The sequence below is a fragment of the Xyrauchen texanus genome, chromosome 1 (genome assembly GCF_025860055.1).
Source record: "Xyrauchen texanus isolate HMW12.3.18 chromosome 1, RBS_HiC_50CHRs, whole genome shotgun sequence".
NCBI classification, from domain to species: Eukaryota; Metazoa; Chordata; class Actinopteri; order Cypriniformes; family Catostomidae; genus Xyrauchen; species Xyrauchen texanus.
In genome coordinates, this window is record NC_068276.1 from 29,800,178 (window position 1) to 29,826,409 (window position 26,232).

The window sequence follows — 26,232 nt, forward strand, 5'->3', positions numbered from 1 at the left end:
TTTATTATTTTTCTCTAAAGGAGACAGTTAGAAGAATGCTAATCTACATTTCCTTTCCCGCCTTAATTAAATTTTAATGAGAGTCCTGGCGCAGATCGCAAATGCGTGTTTCTTAGAGCATTTGCTCCCTCTGCTGGTCATTTGACAGAATTTTCTCTCACCTCGGTACACTACATTACCCACAAAACATCTCTTCGTTGAGAACGCGAGTACGCTAGTGCTCACACGAGCTAGCACAGATCAAACGAAACAATATACCAATGGCAGATGATTTATATCGTTGTTTTAGAGTTTCGATTTTTCGAGTATTTAGGGTTGCAAAGTTTGTCATTTAGGCAGGTTAGTAGCGTTAGATATAATGTTTTCTTTAAGCGAATTGGTTAGCTTAACGTGCTTGCACAGATAACGTTTGTGTTCACTAACAAGTGCATGTCGTGTAGTGATGTATATTTTCAAAAAAAGGTTGTAGTTCTTAAATTTCCTATTTACTTAAACTTGTTGTTTTACCTTAAGCTTACATCTCTGCAGCATTAAATCAGGAAGGCCTCCAGACTGAACGCTATGGCCATGACTTTCATCAGCAGTCTGGATGATGGGACGATTTTAGCTAAACCGAGCAGTTCGCAGTACTTGTGAGTCTTCAACCCCAGTAAGATACCTGACTGCACCTAAACATTATTGCAGCTTTATTTTAAATGCTTTTAAATTGTAGTGATATTATAAAGCACGGCAGGTGAGCTCTTAATAAAGAACCACATTTAATATTCACAAGATTTGTCAGGAGAAGTTTGTCTTATGATAATAATGAATGTGTTGAAAATTATGTGCTTCATTATTGCATTAAATTACCTGCTTATTACAGTCGTGTACAATAGGGCTAAAAGGCATCTTTGATTTAAATTTCTCCCAAAACATTAAATAGCAACAAACTATCACAGCACTTTCCTAAACACCTGTTTGTCACTAAATATCCCCGTTACATGAAACCATTGTGTGTAATTCCCAAAATATTCAAATGTTGCAAATTTATGAAGCCAAGGAGAATCCCTGAAATTATCCCATTCATTTTGAGCCAAAATATTTTTTTATTTTTTCTTCAGTTTTGTTCAAGACAAAAGTTTTTTTTAAATAACTGCCCAATAAGTGAAAGGACAATTTTTGTTGTAAAAAGCAGCTGTGTTGTAGGGAATACAGCTCACCTTCAAACAGATTGTTTTTCTTAAGTGGGTGAATAGATTTGTTATGGAAAATGTTCAAAGTGGGCTCACATTGACTGATCCAATAAAATTGCATTTGTTTATAGAATAATTGGGATGTTATGGAATGCCAAATGGGATTGAATTTAACATGAAATGGTGCATCCTTTTCTGATATGGTTATTTTAAATAAGCATTATTTAAGAAGCATTTTGCTTATTTATTTATACATTATATAACATTATTTGCATTAGTTGACAAATATTGCCCTATATCTATTGTCCCTATATTTACACATCACTATTAACCCCTTACCACTTTTATTTATTTAAACTGAAATTTAATCATAACCTTCTGTTATTATTTCTTTTCACACATATTATTTTGGTCCATCAATATTCAATAAAAAGTGTGTGTGTGTGTATGTATATATATATATATATTTTTTTTTTTATCATGCTTGTTGGTTTCTCATTAGGTTGTGAAAATAAATTCGTGTTTTTCATTCTATTTACTTTATAAAAACAAGAATTATGTGCATTTAGTAAATAAAAAAATATTTACTATGTTTATTACTTATTAAAAAGACTTGCGGGAGATTGGGGTTTAATGCATCTCAAATTCAAGTGTTTTATTTGACATTTCTTTCTTTTAATTTTTGTAGGTCCTCCACTTGGTATTTCTGTGTAACTGTCCAGCTTCTAATTTGGCTAGTAATAATCTCTTGACCTGACCTTGGAGTAGTGGCACTATGAGTGTCCCAAAATGCAAAGAAAAGGATGCCCCCAACAGCCTGTGTAATAGAGATGCTATTGAACTTGATGAAGATCTTTCTTTGAGCGACTCTGACCCTGATGAGCCTACGGTACATTTTGGCAGAAAGGTTGAAGATTTGTCATCTTCCTCTGAGGAGGAAGATGATGCTTTGCATCGTCAGCTTGTTCCTCAAGACAGTCCCACCTTCAGAGTGATGGGTGGAAGCTCTGGTTTCTGTGATCGAAGCAAGGACATCTTTGCACAGTTGGATAGTGCTGCAAAGCTCACCTCTAAACAGCTAGGCGAAGACAACATTCTTGATGGCATGTTTGCTCGTCCTGCTCCACCTTCACCTCCACAAGTAGCTCAAAGAAAGTGTGGTATTGAACCAGAAGCAACCAAAAAACAACCTCAAATAAAAAAATTACCAGACTACCTTGCACATCCTGAGCGCTGGACCCACTACAGCCTTGAAGATATCCCTGAAACCAGTGATCGAAAGAATAGCCAAGTGGCTCATCAGTTTATACAAGGTCTTCGAAATAGCAAGATGTCTCAGAATGCCGGGTTGGAGACTTTCACTCCAGCTTTCAATCAGGATCAGAGTAGCAGCTATGACAACAAGATTGTGTTCAATAAACCTAAAAGCAAAGATCAAAGTGGGAACAAACTTGACCATCTTAGGAAGGAAGAGGTTGGACTTCAACACTTGGATGACAGACAAGAGAATGAAGAAGGAGAGGCTGCCCCTCTTCATCACCTCGGCTCATGGAAGAATGAAGAGAAGAAAAGGAAGTGGGTGCCTGAGAAAGAGAAAGAAGAGGAAGAAAACAAGGTGACCCGTTTTGTCTTCAACAGCGGCAAGAAAGTAAATCGCAAACGCTTCCGTAAAACACTTGAAGATGATGAGGAAGGCACAGAGTGAACTTTAATCCTTAAAAACTCTAGTTTTTGTGTTTGTATGCACATGAAAACCTTTCCATTATTTTGTATAAACATATTTTGAGGACCCACATATATTTCTTTTGGCATTTATGGGGTCATTGATTTAATGAAAATGATCAATTCACAAAGAACTGGCTTCCCAAAGTATCCTTTGTCAAAACAAATTAGCCCACATATTTGTTAAAAATCCTGTCTGTAGCGGTACCAGTGATTTAGTGTATACATTATAACTATTCAGAAGTACTGTTAGTGTCAGTTTTTATGATCACTTTTCATGATTAAACTTAATTATGTTCTTTGAGTTGACATTAAAGAAGGATCCAGTGTCTTCACGTCACGGTGAATATATAAAGCTCAATGTTTTGCATGCCCAAATTTTCATGAATGTTGAACAATGCAAATAAGGGCATTCATTTCATCACTGTTACAGCAGAATTGTAATATATAAAAAGCAATTACACAACATTGAGACTACATAGGTGACAAGTTTGTCATCTCTTTGGAAAACGTAAAGCTTTTAAATACTGTACTTGACACAGGAAACCTGACACTCATTTAGTTTTTCCGGATCCATCAAGTTATTAAAAAAATCATGAAAAATGCATTTAACACAACATACTTGAATACACCTCGAATATGTTAAATGTTTTTAAGTTCTGTGATCAAACAAATTTTGAAAAAGTAAAAAATGTCTTAAGTGATGTAATCATCCAGAGACAAAAAAAGCCTAATTAAAAGCAGATGTTCTTGAAAAAGTAGTTTGTAATCATCTTAAAAGTTTTTTAAAGCAGTATAACAATTTTGTTTCAAAATAGTATTCATATAAAAAAAAATATATACTCTAAATTTTAAGTCAGGCGGTGTAATCAACATATATATATATATATATATATACACTGGCGGCCAAACGTTTGGAATAATGTTCAGATTTTGCTGTTTCGGAAGGAAATTGGTACTTTAATTCACCAAAGTGGCATTCAACTGATCACAAAGTATAGTCAGGATATTACTGATGTAAAAAACAGCACCATCACTATCTGAAAAAGTGTAGACAGGCCCCATTTCCAGCAGCCATTACTCCAACACCTTATCCTTAAGTTATCATGATAAATTGCTAATTTGGTGCTAGACAATCACTTTGCCATTATATCAAACACTGCTGAAAGATATTTGGTTTGTTAAATGAAGCTTAACATTGTCTTTGTGTTTGAGTTGCCACAGTATGCAATAGACTGGCATGTCTTAAGGTCTATATTAGGTCAAAAATGGCAACAAAAAAAGTTCTCTAGAAATTTGTCAGTCAATTGTTGTTTTGAGGAATGAAGGATATACAGTGCTTGAAATAGCCAAATAACTGAAGATTTCATTCAAAGGTGTACACTACAAACTTAAAAGACAAAGGAAAACTGGCTCTAACAAGGACAGAAGGAGATGTGGAAGGCCAGATGTACAACTAAACAAGAGGATAAGTACAGCAGAGTCTCTAGTTTGAGAAATAGACGCCTCACATGTCCTCAGCTGACAGCTTCATTGAATTCTACCTGCTCAACACCTGTAATGTCACCTGAGTGTCTGGACAAACTGACAGCTAGAATGCCAATGATATGCAATGCTGTCATTACTGCACGTGGAGGATTTTTTGATGAGAACTCTTTGAAGTAGTTTTAAGATGTTCTGAAAAATGTTTTCAGATTGTAATAGTAATTTTTCACGTTATTAATATACTGACTATACATTGTGATCAGTTGAATGCCACTTTTGTGAATAAAAGTACCAATTTCCTTCCGTAAGAGCAAAATCTGTACATTATTCCAAACTTTTGGCTGCCAGTGTATATATACACACACACCCTGTATATATATATATATATATATATATATATATATATATATATAAGCAATGTCATGAGCAAGAGAGCGATATGGCCCTACATCATCACTGCTGTGATTTGGCTACAGGCACGTGGCCGTAGGCCGATTGCTGTAGGTAATTACAGCAGTGCTGATGTAGGGCCATATCGCTCACTTGCTCATGTGATATTGCTTATATACAACAGTTCAATGAACAAGTACATTTAAAAAAAATAGGTAAAACCGAGTACGGTTATTAAAACGCATTTGTGAATGGAACTACATTCTGATGCGACGGATCAGAATCTGCCGTTGCTGGTTCAAAACAAATGATGCGTCCAAGCCTCCGTTAGTAATTCAAAAATGTCACTTCAGAAATATTATCGTGGCTCGTGCTGTTTCTAACAAGTTATTGGATAAACAAGGATAGATGGCTGGATGTGTGTGTTTTTGTGTGTGTGAGAGAGAGAGAGCAATCACCTGTTGCCACACCTAATCAGAGATGCTGTCAGCTTTCTGTGGAAAATAGATGTCCAAGCGGTGGTATTTCTCTCTATTTCGCGGAGTCGTTCACTATAGAAACAGCGATGTCCTCTGCCATTTTAAACAATATGTATCCAATGTGGAAAATCCAATATAAGGTAAGCACTTGAGTTCTGTAATAAATCAGTCTGTTGTGTCTCTCAGCATGAGCCTTAATCCTGAAGTTGTCCGTTTAAAGGTATTTACTAGTTTTGGTAATGTATTAGTAATACGAGCGATCACAGAGCGGAGTTCTATGTAAACAATTACAAACAATTCACTTTATGTCACCAACTGGCTTATATATTACACAAAAATGATCTTTTGCCACCACCTGCTAGCTAACATATGTAATTTCAAAAATAAAGCCAGTAACTCCTAACAGATACATTTTGGTATGAACATGAACGAGGAGTGATACACACACAGTGAAGCATCGGAGTGCTGATGGTGTCACACCATCTGTGCTCATAGAACGTCTCTCATCCAATCAGCTTCGAGGACCGGAACTAACTGTGGTATATATATATATATATATATAATACATTTTTATGAAAGGCACATTTTGTTCAGGTCAAATGGAGTAAGAAAATGTATTAATATCTGTGACTCAATTTATGATATTTGTCAAAGAATTATAAAGTTTGAAAACTTTTTGAGATAAATTATATATTTGTTTACACTCACATGTTTTCAAAGTGCAAGGAAAGTTTTTGAATACCTTTTACATGATGGTTACACAACTTAAATAAACAGATATATTTATTTTTATAGAAAATCTATGTGTGTTATTATTTATTTTTTAATGTATGAAACAAACATTACATTTATACGAACTTGTGTACGAACGTGTATTAATCTAGATCTTTTTTTTTATTTATTTATTTTTTTAATGTTTCTAATTTGTATCATCTTGGACAACATTATTTGTCAATAACCCATATGGAGCTCCCTGCATGATTGATGACAGTGGTTCAAACTACTGTAACGGATGAATACAGTTTCGATCTCATGTTATCAGCGTGTATCGAGTGCAATGATTCTATAAGCCCCGCCCTTTAACCAACAGAACACAATTACGTCTCTGATCTCACCTGTACTTGCAGGTACTGTAAATGGCACGAGCATACCTTCGAGCTCTCTGGTCTCACACTTGCGATTTGAAATGCGGAAGTGTACGACAAAATTGCTTTCAATTAGTCCCGGGCCAGTTTTAATGTTTCTCTCTAGTTGGACTTCGGCTGTGTGAAGATAACAGAAGCGAACTGAACTGCTTTGAAAACTTGAATGTGAGGATGTACTTCACTGATCGAGAGGTAAGATTGAGAACAGGGCTTTTGCACGTTGCAGGTGCGTTAAGTGACGGCGCAGAACACATGGACAGGATCTTAGTTTCTCTGTTTCGTCTCTGATTTATCTTGAGGTGTTCGTTCATTATTTGTCAAGACTTCTCTCATATATCTCATATCAAGAGAAAACACAAATGTTGCTTTTGAGTGTTTGGTTACTGCTGTTTTAAATATGATTTCTATGTTTTGTATGTTTTCAACCGTTTTAAATCGATACATTGTATACAGTAGGAAGTAATTTCAAAGTAGTTTCTATTTGTACTTGAAAGTGTTGCACACCCTGTCATAAACATCATTGGCTTTTACCACTAGCCTATTATTTTTTTGAGTTCAAGGCTATAACACCAGGATGGATTACCGACCGGCCCAGTACCCAGGGGCCCTTGACTTTAAGGCTGCGAAATCCAGTTTTACTATTTCCCCCCTCTCGAAAACCCAGCAACAATGAAAACCTTATACAGTTTCTTCTTTCTCCTGCATGAATGTCTGTTTTTTTTTGCATATCTGTTACAATTGGAGAAAAATGGTCTCAATGTCCTCAGAATTATTACATTTTTTTAATATTCTGAGGAACACTCACCTGATCTGAACATTTGTGTGTATTCTGTACTTCTGAAAAGTGACTTTACTATGATGGTAAGTTGGTGAGTAAACCTTGTGTTTTACCCAGTCATCTTATTAATCTAATTATGATGGCCATAAAGTTATGTTATCTAATCTACTCACTCTGTTTTAGGGATCTCCTGTTATTGTGCAAATTTATCATGCCGGTTTTTCTATTGCGTATCATGTGCCAAAACTGAATGAATAATGATTCTGTTGACATTGAGCAGGTTATTTGTTAAGGAATTAAAATCTCTGTTTTGATGGTTCCACTTGCTCTTTCACTTTCTGACTTTCTGACATACCAATAAACACATAGCAAACACTTGTAGCTTGTATTTAAACCAAAGTATTTCCCAAAGGCCTGTCAGGCCTGTATTCATACAAATGAAGTAGTTGCGTTTAAAAGAGAAAGAGAAATGTGAGAGTTACAATAAGGTTTTGTTAACCCCATAGATATCTTTTCATGGCAACCGTGTTATAAAAGAAATGCTGCCTCCCAAAATTAACATGATTTGGCATTTCTCTGTGCCAGCTGTCATATGGTTTATTAGAAGACTGTAAGAGAACTCTGAGTCTAGTTACACGGGGAGCCAAAATATGACACATTGGTGAAAATGATATACAGTATATGTATATTTATTGAGTGATAAGTTTCATTGAAAAAAATATTTGACTTGCATTCAGAATTTCTTAGTGTTTGGTATGCATCTTTTTTGTTTCAAATGACAGCATGCACTTGCTTTGACATTGACTCCATAAGTTTGTGTAAAACCAGATGATCCATGCCATCCCAGCATGATATGAGAATGTTCCAAAGTGCTCTGAGGCCAATCCTAGTGCTTTGTACAAACTTGTGTGGTGCAATGAAAGCAAGACAAACAAAAATCTTCTGTAAAATGTCTTAAATTTGCTTACATTTCATTAGTGACTAAGAATTAACACCGAATATTAAATATTTTGTTTTCCTGTTACATCATAACATTGCTTTGTTTTAACATTTTCAAAGTCCTAAAACTTTGTTTAGTTCCAGGTTTAAATGAAGAAGAAAAAAATCTCAGATTTTCAATGTTGACTAAGACTTTTGGAACACACTGTGCACTGTGCAGTATATGGGAAATGTGTTGTACACAAAGCATATAAGCTATTAAGTATTAGTGACAAGCTGGCTCGCACATGAATGCAGGTTAGAAACTTTTAAGTTGAAATAAGTTTTGGCTTCAAAAAATTGCACATAATTGCACATGGCTCTGCCTGTCGATTTGCATAATGATCACTGTCCTCTGCATCATCTGAAGGACAAGACTGGGTTGATTTATTACAAGTAGACTTGAGGATTCCCTTTACTGTGCCTTCTCTTTACAAAGCATGAAGAACAGTAGCAGAAAATCTCAGGCTCCAACTGTACCTAGAAACATTTTTGTACAGTAAATAGTTTAGAGAAGGTAATATAGCTCTCTGTTATTCCTTTATGTTGCAGGATCCAATGGCTTTGCATGACTTGGACAGTGGAAATGACCCTTTACTTTCAACACAGGTAGGAAATGAGACCAGACATGTGTGATTTTCTGTGTATTTGTTGATCATATGGCATACCACAGTCATCATAATCATTTCTACTTGGGCACACATTCAGTTATGCTGGCACTGTATAGTGACAAATATAAAGCACATGATTATACTGTATCTTCCCACACTATGGTCATTTGGTTACATGTTCACATCACCATTTCCCCTGTATGACCCTAGACTTGACTATACAATACTTTCTGGGAAAACCAGGTGACAGACCGAAACACTGGCCATCCCACATAACCCACAGTCAGCAGTTAAACACTGTCATAATAGTTACATCACTTTTTCCTGATCAGTAATTGATATTCACAGAAATACATGTTTACACTGCACCAATGAGCTTTTGTTGTCTTTACCTTGTTGTTTCTGCATTTGTGTTTTATTTAGTATAACTCGTACATTACACGATCATATGACTATGTCCTAGTAGCTGATAAGGTTGAGGACAATGAGGACCAAACATTCAAGAAGCAAGAGGCATTTATTAATGAACTGAAAAGGAAGAACATGAAAGTTACTGTACGTAATGTTATCACGTGCTAATTTTGAGTCTTTCAATTGAATTTCACTGTCTTACAAAAGTTTCTCATTACTGTTGAACAGAGTGTTGAACATGTTGGAAAGGTATTCTTCGGTGTCTGTGCCCCGGAGGAGGTTTTTGCAAAGTACAAATACTTGCTAAAGGTTTCTGATGGCTGTAACTGGAGTGGGGAGCAAAATTCTTGTCTAGTTCAAAATGTCCCATTTTCCACAAGGTAAGCTAGGCCTAAAGAGGTCCATCATAGAGGTCCTTTATTTACTGAACTCTTTAAAGTAATGTTCTGGGCTCAGTACAAGTTAAAGTTTAAGTATGTAACATTTTAGTGTTAAAATACATTATGCTATCCCAGCTTAATATGCAGAAACAATAATAAGCCATTCAGAGTTTAATTTTCTTGAAAACTGTAAATGTTTTGTCTCTATGGCACTTTAAACATTCCTGTGTTTGTTACCAACGGCCCTCTTTCACCCGGCCTAACAATGTTTCACCCAACCAATGATGAGGGGTGTATTCAGAAAGCTGTTTTGAAAGCATTGTTTATATTTGCAATCCCATTCGGTGGCACTAGTGTCGCAGAAATTACATACTTTAGCGTTAATCTCAAACGAAACATTTGTGGAGTTATATTGATCACCACGATATTTTCTAATTATCACAATTTTTTTCTAATTATTATTAAAAAAAAATAAATGTATCTTCATTTCTCATTTGTTAAAAAAAGAAAAAAAAAAAACTAAAGTTACAGTAAAGCACTAACAATGTATGTGGTCTGTCCATAAACATTTAAATACACACTGTTTCAAAAGACGTAATTTTATATATCTTGTTGATTTTAGTATGATAATATATCTCCATAACCTTATCTGTGTAAAGTTATTTCCAATATTAGAACTTCGCTGCCAGTGCTTTTATCACACTAAATCATGTAGAACAGAGATTTTATCACACTAAATCATGTAGAACAAAGATTTTATCACACTAAAAATATGTTAAAGGGGTCATGACATGAGAAACCAAATTTGCCTTGATCTTTTGGTATATAAGAGGTCTTTGTATCATTAAAACGTCCTGCAAGTTTAATATTTTAAGACGTCCTCCCCATTCTAAACGAATCATTTATTTAATCAAGCTCAAAATACAGCTCGTTCTGGATTCATGGTTAGAAGTGACGTGTCGGTTAGAAGTGACGTAACAGCGTTTGCATATGACCGCCTCCAGCGCAAGACAACTACGCTCATTTCGTATCGCCGTGCGCCTCACAAGTGTTCAGTCGATGGACAGCGAGCTCTGACAGAGACTTCTTGTGCACAGGAAAATTACGATGCCACACAGATGTGCTGTTCCTGGCTGTGGTCAAACAAAACCTCTGAATAAGCTGCCGAAAGATCCAGACGTCAGGGAAAAATGGATGCAGTTTATTTTTTGCGGACGTCCCAGTCACGGCAGTGTTAACTTAAGCGTTTGTTCTGTACATTTTAAGGATGACTGTTTTGAGAACAAATCTCAATATGATGCTGGCTTTGCCAGAAAACTGTTGCTCAAAGATAAGTCCGTGCCGACTATTCTGGGAACAACGACAATGCAAACTGTAAGTAATCTATTTTAAACTTTAAACTACTTTTTAAAGCGCAATTTCATTCATTATGAATAATCACAGTGTTTTTACTTAGTTTACTTGCATATTGTTCTGGCTGGGAGCGTCAATAATTGATACATAGGCACTGACGTTAGCCAATCATAACAGTGGGCGTTAACACTGAAGTCTTAAATGGAAAACGCCCCCAAAACAGACTGTTTGAATCAGAGGATGAGAAACAGGGTGGGAAAAGGTCATAAATCACTAGATTTTAAAAGTTTTTCTTAAAAAAAAATATATTAATACTATAATTGCACCTAAGGGAACATAATAATACAATAAAAAAACCCATGTCATGACCCCTTTAAGATGTACAATGTTTACATCTTGTGGCTATACTTATGGGAAATGTGTTGTACACAAAGCATATAAGCTATTAAGTATTAGTGACAAGCTGGCTCGCACATGAATGCAGGTTAGAAACTTTTAAGTTGAAATAAGTTTTGGCTTCAAAAAATTGCACATAATTGCACATGGCTCTGCCTGTCGATTTGCATAATGATCACTGTCCTCTATACATAATGATCACTGTCCTCTATATGATCACTATACTTTTGAAAAACTGTGCACTTTAATGTACTGGCCCCATTTACTTCCATTATCCTGAACCCGGTACATTCCTTTAAAATACATTTGAATTGAAAATGGATTTTCGTTTGCAAAAGAAAACATTTTATCCACCCAAAGCTTTTGCACTGAGTCTTCTCTCTGTTGCTTTGTTTCATAGAATCAGGATTGTGCACTTTGTCTTACGCAATACGTTTATAGTATCAGGAGGTAGGTTATGGGTTGCAGATCTTCCACACTGACTTTTTTCACATTCACCCAAAATTCCACTTCATATATTTGAACCTTTAAACATACTCTCTACAAGAATGTTATCTTTCATCTAAAGTGTTTAAATATGCATGAGTGAGTGAGAGGAGACATCCCTACAAACTTTAATAAGAGTAATTTATTACATGTTGAAAGAATCCAGTTTTGGGTTACCCTTTTTAATATTAGCAATGTCTATCTCCACTGTTGATAGAGGATCTCGAAGATTTGCTGAAGAAAGGTGTTTTTGAGTCCATTTTCTGTCTGCATGAGGTAAATGTCTTTCAACTCTTTGTTCTATTAAAATGTTCTATTGTTCAATAATAGTATAAAATGGCACACTTGAAGTATAAAATATATCTGAGTATTGTAATTATAAATGGTAATGCTTTTATCATTGTTTACTGTTCTCTTAAGAAAAAAGAGCAGAAGAAACTAAGGAAGAAGTGGGCAAGCTGGTTTGCAGTATTGACGCTTTTTAAACAGCCAGTCACTGATGTCAAGTATGATCTAATCCTTTCTTCATCTGGTTCTTTGTCCCTTGGCCAATATCTGATTTTAAATGTTATCTGTTTGCATATGCAATTTTTAGGGACTATTTTGGAGAGAAAGTGGCACTGTATTACCTGTGGCTGGGCTGGTACACACGCATGCTCATCCCTGCAGCTCTCATTGGTGTTGTTGTGTTCTTGTATGGCGTTGCCTTCTTTAATACCAGTCCGCTCATGTGAGTGAACCAGAGTAACCTGTGATTCAGATGACAGATCAGATGCAAAAAGAAAAGTTCATTTTTTATTCGGATCAAACCATCTCAATAAATTGTCTTTATAAAGGTGCTCTTCATTGTGTTATTACAGTAAGGAAGTCTGTGACTCCAACATACTCATGTGCCCAAGATGTGACAAGAAATGTTCTGTGTGGAACCTGTCTGAAACCTGTACATACGCTAAGGTTAGTGAATGAGCTGTATTATTAAAGGGGTTGCGAAATGGAAAATCTAATTTTCCTTGATATTTAGACATATGAGAGATAACTTTACTATAAAAACATACAGTAAATTTCAGAACTCAAAACTTCTTTCCCTGTCTAAAAAGAGCATTTATAGTTCCCACCTGTTTGAAACGTCTCGTTTTGAAAACTGTGTGTTTGTGACATCACGAGACATTGCTCAGTATTTACATGCCCAACAACATGCATCATCACACCCTTGGCTTCGGCTTCATTCAGCTGCCCTGCGTCTTGGTGTTCTTGCGCCCATCTGCACTATTTTTAATTGTTAAACAAAAATAAGCACTAACTGGATGTCTTTGACTGTTTGGATGTGTTTCTGGCGATCTGCGTCTCAGTGCACCTATGTGTGTGCGTTATGTTTCACCATGCTATGGACTGTGAATATCAGTGTGGACTGCTTTTGAACCAGTCATAATGTGATTCAAACTTTGCAAAAGAACTGTTATTTAAGAATGGGGCAGTTAAAAAACCTTGGACTTTACCCCAAAACCATGAATAAACAGTATCATTCATGAATATGTCATATGTCATAACTGTTTGAAAGTTTATGGTGCTGAGTGTTAACAGTTGTGCTTGAGTGAAGTTTAATATATTTGGATGCAATGTGTTGGATGTGCGTTATGTGTAAACGCTGAAATTTTGTTTTATAATGTTGTGGAGAGCTTGTTTATTCTCTTACGATTGAGTGTCAAATATGGCTGAATTTAAGGGGCTGCACGATGTTAGCGCATCAGAACAGTGATCATTTACATTGAAGTTTAAAGGAGACTGTAAAGTAGTTCAATGGAAAGGAGTAGGCGAGAACCGGCTTGACAATATAAATGATATTTGAATGTAAACTCAAACCAAAAGACACAAACACACACATATGACAGACAGCTGCCCGTAAACGTTCTCTCTCCCTTGCACCACTGTCCGCAGTCGGCCTTTATGCCTCTCGGAGGCTTGATTAGCCTGATAAGGTACCGACTAAAATCGCATAAATCGAATAAAATCACGACCCGGCCCCGCCCTCCGCCCTGTCACAGAGACACTGAGGCCAATCCTAGTGTTTCAGTAATAGGGCCAGAGACAGGGTGCAAAATTATCATTTATTATTCAACTATGACAGTTTTGGTGCAATTAACTTCAGTCAAGATTATAAAATGATTAAATTTGTTTTAATTCTTGACAACTTTTGCATTTAAGTATTTAGTGAGATGACATTATAGTATTTAGTGTATGCTACAGTCATTGAGGGTGTAATCAAATTCTGCCTGTGCTTGTCTATGTCCTCCTGACCACTTGTGTTAACTTAGTAAATGCTTTTATCTGAAATTTACAAACAGGTGAGCCAGCTATTTGACAATGAAGGGACAGTGGCTTTTGCCATGTTCATGGCAATTTGGGGTGAGTTTTTGTCCTTTATTTAAAGCAGAGTGCATATTTCTTGCATATGACATTGGGGCTGATGTATTGTGATGTTTGAATAGCCACACTGTTCTTGGAGCTTTGGAAGAGGCATCGAGCTCTGTATGTGTCAAAGTGGAACGTTTTTGACTGGTGTGAGGAGGAGGTAAGGGATATTTATCGTTATTACTGTTGGAATATTATTGTGCGTCCTCTGATTGAGCTCAATGAGTCTTTTTTTGTCCACAGGAAGAATTAATTTTGGAGATTGTGAATGATCCCCAGTGTAAACCGAAAGTGTACAGACACTCCTATTTTCGCAGCATACTAGTGCTACTTCTGGTCACACTAGTGGTGAGAGACACATTTTGACAATGATATCTCCTAATAGCATTTTACTTTCCTTTCCTTTTCCTTTATATAATATTTTTTGAATGTTTTGTATTTCCTTCTGTTAAGCAACATTTCACATTGTTACATTTACTGTATATGATAATGTAGAGGATTCGCATAAAAATATTATACAGTATATATAGAAATGATGTAAGCAAGTACAATCTTTTGTGTTAAGTTGGTGGTGATCCTTGGTCTGACCAACGCCCTGGTTATCTGCCGTGTTCTAGCTGCAATACTGTTTTCTGACAGCGAGTGGCATTTTCTGAGTCACCATGCCACCACATTAGCCATGCTGTTTGGTGCAGTGCTGCACTACATCACTATGCAGGTTATGACTCGGGTAAGTTCTGACAGAAAAGCTCTATCTAAAGAGAATACAACATATTTTTGATTAAAGTATATCGAATCTTTCTATCAAGAGTAAAATGATTTTGTCTATCTGAAAAAGAATCAAATTTGTCTATACAGTGTGGTTCAAAAGTTTAAAATCACATCGAATAAAAAAAAACTGCAACATATTAATATTTTTTTCATTTAAACGTGTAATTAAACAGGATTTAAATGTATGTATATACTGTATGTTTTGAGAAATTGCCCTTCCTCTTTATTTTTTTATTTTTATTTTTTTTAGGTCAACAGAATTGTGGCCTTAAAACTATGTGAGATTGGTGGGTATTAAGTATACAAACATTTTGTTTTGCATTAAATAATTTATTTTGTCAATAAAAAACCTTAACATTATTTATTTATTTGCAGAAAAGACTCGTTCTTTTGCAGCCACTGAGAAGAGCTTCACAGTGAAGATGTTTACATTTCAGTTCTTTACTCTCTTTTCCTCACTGTTTTACGTGGCATTCTTTCTTGGAAGGTAAAGTGTCATCATTGTGTGTGTGTGCGTATGTGCGTTTTGCAGTTTTTTTTTTTATTCTAATAACAGGCTGTTCCAAGTGTCTATTTATGCTTTGCTCAGGATCAATGGCTATCCAGGAAAATACGCTCGAATAGCAGGGTATTGGAGACTAGAAGAGGTATAAGTAATGTCCGAATCCTTTGTTTTTTGTGTACTGTAAACAGAAACTATAAAGTTCAAGTTTTAATTATTTCTCTGTTTTAGTGTCATCCAAGTGGCTGCCTCACAGATCTCTTCACCCAGATGGCTGTAATTCTGCTACTCAAACAAACAATCAACAACATCTTGGAGTTTACAGTGCCGTGAGTATTGTCAGAAAATATGCACTGAATCTAAATAAAAACCTTTTCTTTTCATATTAGACTGTTTTGGCAGAGCTTATTGGGCAACTTGGATATTTCAGTACAATTCTGCAAAAGCAATATAAATCAATGTAATCAGAGTAACAGATTAATATATAATTAAACTGAAGCAGCTGAAGAACACATTGTTTGACATCACAAACATAGGGTACAGATAATATACTAGAGTGATCTTTGCCTGCTGTTTCTCAGGCTGTGACCTATTACATCCTTGATCTATCAATTGTTAATACTGTTTGAAAAATTGTTTATACAAATGTCTGTTGTCTCTCTCTCTCTCCCTTGTTCCCTTATTCGGTCTCTCTATCTCTTGCCTTCTGTCTTCGGCCCCTTTCTCTACGACTGCAGTTGGTTAAAGCTGTGTTTTAAGCGTACGAAAGCCAAGACGATACGCAGAAAGTGTGGTGACTGTTACAAGAAGGCATGTCGAGAGGAGGGGGGTAAATCTGACCCATGTGACCTCTGCAAGCTTCGTAACTGGCTGGACAACTATGACCTGAGTGATGTTAATGCGTTCAGCTTGTTTAACGAGTTTTTGGAAATGGGTTTGTATCTCTTTCAGTTACAAGTCTTGATGTTTCATCAATAACATCTCTTTTTACTGTATACAGACGTAGCTTGTAGGTTTCATAGAGTTAGTTATATTTAGACAATTGCTTTATAGTTATGGTGTTATCTATACAGTTATGGTGTTATCTATATTGTTATATATACAGTTTGGAAAACACGTTTTATTTGCATTGATGTGACAATGCTAAAGTCTTGTTGTCCTCTTTTAACATGTGCTGTTCTTTCTTGTGTGATTGCAGTCCTTCAGTTCAGTTTCACCACCATCTTTGTGGCTGCGTTCCCTTTGGCTCCTCTTTTGGCTTTGATCAATAACATATTTGAGATCAGACTGGATGCCATCAAGATGGTTAACCTAGAGCGCCGCCTAGTGCCCAAAAAGACCAATGACATTGGTAATTAGTTTCTGTATTTGCTCTGTTATGTGATTGTATTTGTGTCGTGGTAAGATGTGTGTCAGTTTGCATCATCGAGTGGTTATTTCTTGTGTTTTATGCCAGGTGTGTGGACTAGAATATTAGAAGCTGTTGGGGTGATGGCTGTCATTGCTAATGGACTGGTGATTGGTGTTTCTTCTGATTTCATACCCCGTCTGGTGTATCGTTACTATTATGGACCTTGTGCTAATGGCACAACAACAAACCTGGAGTGAGTACCTGAGTTATCTTGATATCAAGATATTGATTGAGTCTACTCTGCTACTTTGAAACACCCATGTGTGGGGGAAACAAAAACTTATAGTGGGCACTTGTCTGATTAACTGGTGACCCATCTAAACCAGCTGAGCACCAGCTTGGCCAGGCTGACAGACCAGCTAGACCAGCGCAGGCTGGTTTAAGGTGTTTTACTTTCAGTAGGGATTCCACGTATACTGTATTATTACTGTATAAACTGTACTCTACTGGACTACTGCTCAAATGAGAATGTTAATGTTGTTTGATAGCTGTATGACAGGATATATCAACGACACTCTGGCAACAGCATACATGTCAAGTACAAACGTACGAGAAGACTTCAAGGATAATGTTGCAGAGTATGGATTGAATTTTACTCAGTGCAGGTGGGTCAGCGACAGTGATTGGTTCATATTGTCTAATTAGAAACAAATGTTTCAGGTGAAACAATCCTGTAATGTCATTCCAGTGAATGTTTACTGTGTTTGTGTGTTCTACAGTTACAAAGACTACCGTAATAATGAGGACCAGAGTCTCACTTCACAGTTTTGGCTCATTCTGGCAATGCGCTTTGCCTTTGTTCTTCTATTCGAGGTACAAATGTTAAAGCTATTTAACCTATGTTGATATTTCATTCCCTTATTTCTATATTTTTGAAAATCTGTAAATGTTCTCACTTAAACACACATTAAAATGTTTTACTGTGGTATTGTTTGAGGAAATATCATCTGTAAAAAGTGATCTTAGTTCTCTAGTCATTCTTCTAAAAGTGTGCTCACCTTTCTGTTCAGCATGTGGTGGTGCTGTGCAAGTTCATTGCTGCCTGGTTTATACCAGACCATCCCATCCGAGTGAAGAACGTCAGGTTAGAGGACAAACTGAGACGACTTAAAAGCGAACTTCAGTAAGTATTTTCACGTGACTGATTACAACCTATAGACAAGCAATATTTTGCCCACTGCTTTTATTCATCATCAACGGCTTTATTATACAGGATAACAGCGGGCTCTAGAGGTGAAATAAGAAAATAAATCTGTCATAATTTAAAATATTTATCAATGCAGTATTTTTATTCAAACGTCAATGCATATTTTTAATTGTAATTTTACTGAAGTTAAGCCTGCGTCATTTTAAAATAAAGAGTCCCTTGTGTGTTTTGGGCTTGTTTATAGTTAGTCATGCTTTTTGCACCAAATCTTCATTTTTCCTGGTTATGATTGGGATTTTGGTTGAACAATAAACTGCATCTGGGATTTTATTAATTGTAGACTCTTGTATCCTCAATGTCTGTACCCGTCATAGTAAGAAAAGACTATGAACATTTTTAACATTCTATAAATCAATTTTAAAAACTATCAGCTTATAAATCGTTAACAACCTTTTCCACCACATTGGTTACCGTATCGGCAAAAAAAATCACTTCACTATTTGTGCTGATTTTTCTTTTTCTGTCTTTAACAGGGATATGAGTGCAATGTATGACAGCAGATCCACTGAGGTGTGAACCGTGGAGGTCCAAACCAGATTCTTTTAAATCTGATCACAAATCTTGTTGCTGTCTTGAGGAAGTAAAGATATCTATGCTTGACCGAGGTTATTATCTCACTGGCATTGATACACGACTACTTTGCCAACGGGGGACATATCTCTTCGCTTATGCGCTTCCAGTACCATCAGAGAACTTTGCTCTTTTACAGTTTACGGTTTTCCTTCAAATTGAGTCTTATTTTATCTACTGCAAATGGATACACAGTACATTGTTGATTGTGTCATCTATTAAGTATATTGACTGTAGAATACGTTTTTTATTTTTATAATCAAAGACAATTGGACTGTTTTAAAAAAAAACTCTGAAAATATAGAATCTGGAAACTGATTCTTGTTTATTTAATGTGTGCTTGTGAGGCAAATTCTCACAAGTCTAAAAAGAATTCATTCGTTTTATTGAAAATTATTTTATTATTGTTTAATTTTATATTGAAATAGAATGTAAGAAAATACATTTGAGAATTTCAGTGTTTACCTTTAAACAGTTAACTTCTGACAAAGTTACTATTCACATTGGAAAGGCTTGTTTATGAGGATTTCTTACATTTTGAGGATAATATGATTTTCAGGGCAAAGTATTTGTAAAAATGTAAACGCTGTTTATAATACCATCCATAGTTTTTTCAATAACTCGCTTTTTCAGTTTTTCTCCCCTGCTGTGTAATGTATTTTTATAGTTGCCACATTGATGTACTAGAACATGTTGCAAGTTGTGTTTCAAGAATGAAGTAAAAAGTAAGTAGATGTTCAAGACCAAGTTGGAAAAATCAAACGGTCAAACCTCTTTTTCTCCATAAGGTGTCAGCAGAAATGCGTCTACACAGCTGAGTTGATCCAGACAAAGAATAGTTCAATTCCACAAAGAAATTCCATGGATACCTTTGAACAATGTGTAGTTCATTGTGCTGTCAGCTGCTTAAGATAAAGTTAAACTAGGTTGCTTTACTCTGTGGCCTTATGCAAGAATTTACATGAATATGATATGAAGGGGTAGTTCATAAACTAATGAATTTTTATACAGGATGTGAAGAAAGTGTTTTTTTTTTTTTCTAATTGTTTTGATTTCCATATCATAACTTCCAACTAAACACTTAACCAGAGGGCAACATCTCCTGAATCCAGTTGCAGCCCATTACTTTTGGGTTTCCAGTTGCAGCCCATTACAATCTTTGTGATAACATCTGTGAATCACATGTTAGTGTGTGCATACACACTTTTGAGATGAAAATGCAACAGTCCCTAGTTTCAATAATGCAGTACTAAAATGACTTTAAAAGATCCCTTCCTCTTTGTGTTGCTTGGTCATACATGGGGAACTGAGTAATTATGTGTGTGCATATTTCTGTGGGTGTGTGAACCTTTTCCATTTAGCCAAACATCCTTGGCTCATACCGCACAAACCAGAGATGCATAAAATGTGGAATGCCTTTGAAATGTATCTTGAAATATATTCCTTTTAATTGCTGTTTCTTTTGCAGATAAAACTTAAAACCTTTTTCCCCCCTTAATCTTTAAGAATATTATCTTTGTCATGTTAAGAGAGTGATGGGGGCAGTTTCCCTGTCATACTGAAGACATTTTGGTAAAACTTTACAATAAGGTTTCATTTGTTAACATTGGTTAACATGACCTAACAATGAACAGTACTTAAGCATTTATAAATCTCAGTTAATGTTAATTTCAACATGTACCAATACATTTTTTTAAATCAAAAGTTGTATTAGTTAACATTAGTTAATGCACTATGAACTAACTTGAACTAAAAATGAACAATTTAATTATTAACTAATGTTAACGAACATGAAAAAATGCTGTAAGAAATGTATTGTTAATTGTTATTTAACAGTACCTAATACATTAACTAATGTTAAAGAATGGAACCTTATTGTAAAGTTTTACTGAAAAATGTTTTTTTTTTTTTTTTGGTTTCTTTTAAGAGACAACAAAACATGGTGGTTTTTTTCCTCTATTCCACCCTCCCTCTCTTTACAACTATCTGTCTCCATGACGTCTTAAGAAAAAGTTCACAATTTACAATCCAGCATTTCACAATTCTTTCCCTATCTTGAAGAGGAAGCTGTTTTTGATCAGTTACTCCCATGCACTCAACTAACAGCCAACCACAACAATCATACACTGACCCCTAATTCCTTCCAACTTATCGGCCATTTCCCTCAGGAAATACCCGCACACACTAACAAAAGTGTTGTGTATGCATACACAAGGCTGTTCACAGCAGTTTTTCATGGCAGTTCACAGCCTTAAAGGTCAAGAGAATCTACTGTGAACGGTCTTTAATTTCTTTAATAAACACCACAATGGATTTAAAAATATGCTGGAATGCAGAAATGGATTAAACAACGATGTTGATGAGCAGGGAGAGGGAGTGTCTGCAAAAAAAAAAAAAAAAAAAAGTCTGGAGGAGATAAATGCAAAAAGTGTAAGCCAAAACACACAACATTGGAAAAACTTTTAATAGAGAAAAAAAAAGCTATTTAGTTAATGTGTGAATGATGTTTGTTAAAGTAGACAGTAAGTTTGATTTAATGCACATTGCACACAAAGCTTGGTTTTTAACAGAATATTAACATATTATATCAAGATGATTTGTGGTTATTGGTTTAATGCATTCATTATATCTGGCACACAACAACGTAGTGAATTCCTATACAATGCTCATGAATGGAATGGACTTGCTTATGAATACAAATGTCTAAATATGCATTTCTATTTTTTTTTTAAAAGGCACTGACTGTTCTATATGTGCTTTCATAATATTCAGTTCCAAAGGTTATTCAGATGTCATACAATGTGTTAACTCTTTTGCACACCAATGCCAATAAAACTGTTCAACTAGCGTTGATATATAAAAAGCAAAGTTATTTATTAATAAACCATGAGCAAATCTGACTCTTTAATTGTGAGCTCCTACAAAATTATTTAGAAAAATGTAAACCCATTTAGGAAAAGATTGATAAGCTTCATCATACAATCTATGCAAAAGAAGCAGGCCTTGGTCAAATAATTAGCCTTTGAATTGTTCAAAGTAATGTGTTGCTGCAATGAACTAATGGGAGCTAACATTTAATTTCAATGTGTTGCCCTATCCCAGACCTAAAGGTTTATGTAATTAATTCAACCAAGACAAACACGCATCTGGGTCTGCCTGTTAGATGTTGTGCTCTGCAAGCATTCCTCTACATCTCTGGCATTTGTAATACTCAAGGGTGTTGCAAACTCAAATTTATACTCTAGTAAAAACTTAATTTTCTCAGCTGCTTCACTGTGGATGAGAGAGGCTGGTTGCATTCCCATTGTGACTTTGGTGGACCCTAGGGTACTTGGTGGTAAAGGCAGGAAAAATCCTATAGGTGTCGATTGCCATCTTGTTCTTTTAAGTTGTTTAGTACTGAATTATGGACACAGATTAGATGGTTGCATCAGTGAAATCTCGCTTTGTGAACCCTTTCTGTAAAATAAAGAACACAGAAAAGAGAAACGTTATGTTTCACAGCAGTGTGATATGAGATTTAACTTTGAAACCTTCCTCCTCATCAGCACCACTCGTCTAAATCTGCTTCACGGGGACTGTACTGTATGTAGTCTAATCATGCAGCAGCAGCAGCATGTTCTACATGTTTGATGCAGCATATCTTATGTATGTTCTTGTAGTAGCAAGTCTTCGTACTGCGTCTATCAAGACCATACTTACCAAATACTTTCACACCTTTTTTGGTTGTCATCACTGAAATAGAACAATGCCTTGGCATTGTAATTCTCAGCAGCACCTAGTCATGCTTATTTGTTAATCAAGTGAAATTCAAGATAATAGTCATATAGTCAAAAATATATTGGTTCAAATGCTCTGAAAGTAAAATGGAAATAAAAAGGACTCGGCTTTAAAAAAAGGAAATAAAATATAACTTCCTGCATTCCACTGTCACATTCCACACAGATCACCTTTCTGACCAGTGCCATTTGGGCCACAGAAGAGGAGGTACACGATTCACATAATCAGTCTTTAAAGGTGCACTATGTTATTCTTTGTTTATGTTGTTAACAGGGCAGATAATAAAATTAAGCGAGTAGTATTTGGCTGGTCATGTGAACCTAACATGGTGGCCCCCATAAGAAGACCCTCTCCATGTAGAATAAAACAGCATTTATAAGGTTACTTATATGACTGTACCCCTCAATACTTCAGAGGAAGAATTAATCATTGGATTTGTCTGGTAACACTTTCTATGAAGGCCATATTTATAATGCATTGTAAAGGCACTATATTGCATTAGTAATGTCTCATAATACACCATATAATATGTTATAACTTCTCATAAGTAATTGTAACCACAATTATATTACATTATTAAACTTCCCTATTCATAGTTATACCTTAGAGTATAATGCATTATAACACCAGCAACATCCAGTTTCATCTGCAGAAGTTATAATGTATTACATTTACAATATTTGTAGTAGGGGTTGATGATATGACCAAAATATGATATCACGATAGGAGTCATTTTACAGTGCATCCGGAAAGTATTCACAGTGCTTCACTTTTTCCACATTTTGTTATGTTAAAGCCTTATTCCAAAATTGATTAAATTCATTATTTTCCTCAAAATTGTACAAACGATTCTACAAACGAGACTTCAAACAAACTTCTTTCACATTGTCATTATGGGGTATTGTTTGTAGATTTTTGAGGAAAATAATTAATTTAAATCAATTTTGGAATAAGGCTGTAAAATAACAAAATTTGGAAAATTGAAGCGCTGTGAATACTTTCCGGATGCACTGTATATCACAATATACATATCACAATGTAGTAAATATTTTTTGGGGTAACATTTTATTTATTTATTAAATAACCATATCTATATTCATGTCTATATTTTGGGTGATTCTGTCAGTGAATAAAATAAAATATTTCCTCATATAATTCTCTTTTTATAGTGAAAAGAACAAAAAACAACAACTCTGTTTTAATTTATTCTTACCATAATACTAAATTTCATTCTGATATGTTACAACTTGAGATCTTCCCAAAGCAATACAATATAGAAAATAATATACAAGTAAAAACGAAAATAAATAATGCAACAAAAAATAAAAACTTTCACAATTTCAAAATGTATGTAAAACCTTCCTGCAGAAAATAAATATATTTTTGAAAAAAGATATATATATACACACACAATTATAGCTGCATTTTTGCGCATCATTTGGCTTTCTCAATATTCTTTTGCTTGCTACATTTTGAGGTAAAACAAATTTGTATTACTTTTATTACGGGTGATTATCATCGTGCATCACAGTTTGTATATTAGATTTTTTTCTGCTCCATTTTGGGTTTTGTGACCCTAAACCACAAATGTCGAACCCGTTTTAATAACAAGCTCCTCTTAATTTTCTTGACTTGTTTAGGAGACGTCCCATTCTGTGGAGATTTCCTTCTCCATTAGGAAATTTTCTAGGTCAAAAATTATTTCACATGTGATCAAGCTCTGAGCTCTCCAGTAAAAATCAGGAAGTATGCTGGACTCGCCCGCACTTGCGTGCTCCAGAAATAGTGCAATGAAGCACAGATGCGCTCGTCCGGAAAGCACATTAAGCACCAAACGTGAGATTAACACTGTCGATGTTTCTTAAATTCTTTAAATCTACCGTGAAGCCTTGCCCACTGATAGATATGCCCAGCTGAGCATATGTATATTTACATATCACGATATACACGATATCGATTGACACTTTATTATTATGCCGCCATGAAAGGACTAGTATATATTGTCATATTGCCCTGCCCAAATTTGTAATCTATATAATAGGTATGTTTTAAGATAAGTGACAAAAGCAATGCGTTTTTATAAACCTCCAAAAGATAATTTACAACTCATGCTGGAAATTATTTACACATTACACATGCACAAACTTAACACCCATTCAATGTAAATTTTGAGATATGGCAAAAAGCACTTGTAAAGCTACAAGGTTCAAATATATTAAAAACTCTCCTGAAAAAATAAATAAATATGTATGTTGATCACACATGTAGCCAATATTCTTGGGTGTAAACACACCCAATAAAAATAATAATAAAAAATCAAACTGATTCTATACTGGACTCTATATAACTGATTCTATAAAACTTAATGTTTGTGACTCTTATTTGGAGACTTATTTTATAAATAACTTGCATTGTATATGTTTGACTTGTAATGTATCGTATGTTTCAAGTTTACGTTAAGCCTGTTTATATGAAGATATTGATTTTGTAACTTTAATTAAAGCAGGTAAAGACCAATTGTAATATGATCATGTTATAAAGCCTTTTGACTGTTTACACTATGCTGCTTTTGCATGACAGCACTTTTACGATTAACATTATTAGCTTCAGCTTCGTTAAAATCAGATGATGCTTGTATTATAATATATAATACTCTTAAGTATAACTATGAACAGAAGTCATATAATGTATTATAACTGAATAAAAAAACTTATATTTATGAGAAGTTATAACTTATTATAAGGTGTATTATGAGACATTATAATTCAGTATAATGCATGTATAATGTTTTTACAATGCATTATAAATATGGGCTTCGTAGAAAGTGTTACCAGAAGTTTTTTCTTTTTTTTTCTCTCGCAAACACTTAATAGCATTTAAACTAAATATCCAGCCAGGAGTGAAAACTGCTTTGTTTTCTGAGCTATATCTTTGAAATAACTGGTACTTTTTGGTGACCAGAATTTTTTTTTCTTAGAGCCATTCACTGAAATTGCTGTGGCATTACTTGATTAAGATTTTTTTATTCTGGTTTATTATCGTGGTATCATTAATTTCAGATTAATAAACACAAACACATGTCAGTCAGTCTTTTCCAGTCTAAGTGGGCAGTTCTTAACAAAAATAAGCTGCAAGATGTTATGCTGATTTTGATGGCGACAGTAAATGTTAAATGGTCTGCACATATATAGCGCCTTTTTAACCTTAGCTGTATTCAAAGTGCTTTACACTGTGTCTCATTCCCTCATTCACACACACATTCACACACCAATGACAGCAGAGCTGCCATACAAGGTGCTAGCCTGCCACTGGGAGTATGTAGCCTGCAATCAAGCACCCATGCCTAGTTCTTATGGATTAAGGTACCAATCTCTATTAAACATATAAAAAAATTCTAAATGTTCCTTAGCTTGACATATAGAACTGGCAGTCTGAATGAAAAGTTACTTTATGCAGGTCAAATTGTTTTATTTTGTTAAGTGTACCCATGGATGGAGAGTGCATGCATATTCCATGTTATTCTGCTTATAAAGTCCTGTAGTCCTATCACCTTTGTAACAGTAGGAATAAGCCATTTGAAAGCAAACATTAACACAAAGTTAGGCCTAATAAAATAAGAACTGTATGATAATTGTACTGTGGGTGGCAGTGCTGCGAAACTCATGAATATTAATTATGTTGCACACAGTAAAAGATTCCTTTAAATTACCTGTTTTGATAAACAGTCTTCTGCACTCAAATAAATATTTCACATCATATAGTAATTTCATCTCTACAACTGCCACTATCAGTCTTG

General features: G+C 35.1%; 3 protein-coding genes across 8 annotated transcripts in view; 2 read left to right on the forward strand and 1 right to left on the reverse strand.

Annotated features, from left to right (window-relative positions):
• Window positions 1-202: 202 nt before the first annotated feature.
• Window positions 203-4,674, forward strand: tssc4 (tumor suppressing subtransferable candidate 4). Of its 3 annotated transcripts, none has more exons than XM_052134768.1 (3): window positions 203-339; window positions 529-649; window positions 1,861-4,674. In XM_052134768.1, the coding sequence occupies exon 3, from the start codon at window positions 1,948-1,950 to the stop codon at window positions 2,875-2,877; it is 930 nt and encodes a 309-aa protein (XP_051990728.1). In that variant the 5' UTR covers window positions 203-339; window positions 529-649; window positions 1,861-1,947; the 3' UTR covers window positions 2,878-4,674. The 3 variants fall into 3 exon arrangements, with proteins under 3 accessions (XP_051990728.1, XP_051990737.1, XP_051990721.1); XM_052134777.1 differs by having other exon boundaries at window positions 529-632; XM_052134761.1 differs by having other exon boundaries at window positions 205-339; window positions 514-649.
• A 1,714-nt stretch (window positions 4,675-6,388) lies between these two features.
• Window positions 6,389-20,424, forward strand: ano9b (anoctamin 9b). 3 transcript variants are annotated; one of them, XM_052126631.1, is made up of 24 exons: window positions 6,389-6,585; window positions 8,702-8,758; window positions 9,184-9,315; window positions 9,400-9,551; window positions 11,701-11,750; window positions 12,004-12,062; window positions 12,207-12,292; window positions 12,382-12,516; window positions 12,647-12,740; window positions 14,129-14,189; window positions 14,273-14,355; window positions 14,439-14,543; window positions 14,761-14,925; window positions 15,217-15,253; window positions 15,342-15,453; window positions 15,556-15,613; window positions 15,700-15,797; window positions 16,206-16,402; window positions 16,667-16,819; window positions 16,925-17,072; window positions 17,368-17,484; window positions 17,599-17,692; window positions 17,890-18,002; window positions 18,560-20,424. In XM_052126631.1, the coding sequence occupies exons 1-24, from the start codon at window positions 6,565-6,567 to the stop codon at window positions 18,600-18,602; spliced, it is 2,370 nt and encodes a 789-aa protein (XP_051982591.1). In that variant the 5' UTR covers window positions 6,389-6,564; the 3' UTR covers window positions 18,603-20,424. The 3 variants fall into 3 exon arrangements, with proteins under 3 accessions (XP_051982591.1, XP_051982599.1, XP_051982608.1); XM_052126639.1 differs by having other exon boundaries at window positions 9,227-9,315; XM_052126648.1 differs by having other exon boundaries at window positions 6,565-6,585; window positions 9,224-9,315.
• A 189-nt stretch (window positions 20,425-20,613) lies between these two features.
• The window catches only part of LOC127643750 (plakophilin-3-like), a 40,364-nt gene continuing 34,745 nt past the window's right edge, over window positions 20,614-26,232 (reverse strand). Inside the window, exon 13 of one of the 2 annotated variants that reach the window (XM_052126615.1) lies at window positions 20,614-22,115. In XM_052126615.1, coding sequence (XP_051982575.1) covers window positions 22,074-22,115 — 42 coding nt within the window. In that variant the 3' untranslated portion in view covers window positions 20,614-22,073. The remainder of the gene's footprint in view (window positions 22,116-26,232) is intronic. The other variant, XM_052126622.1, reaches the window with a different exon arrangement.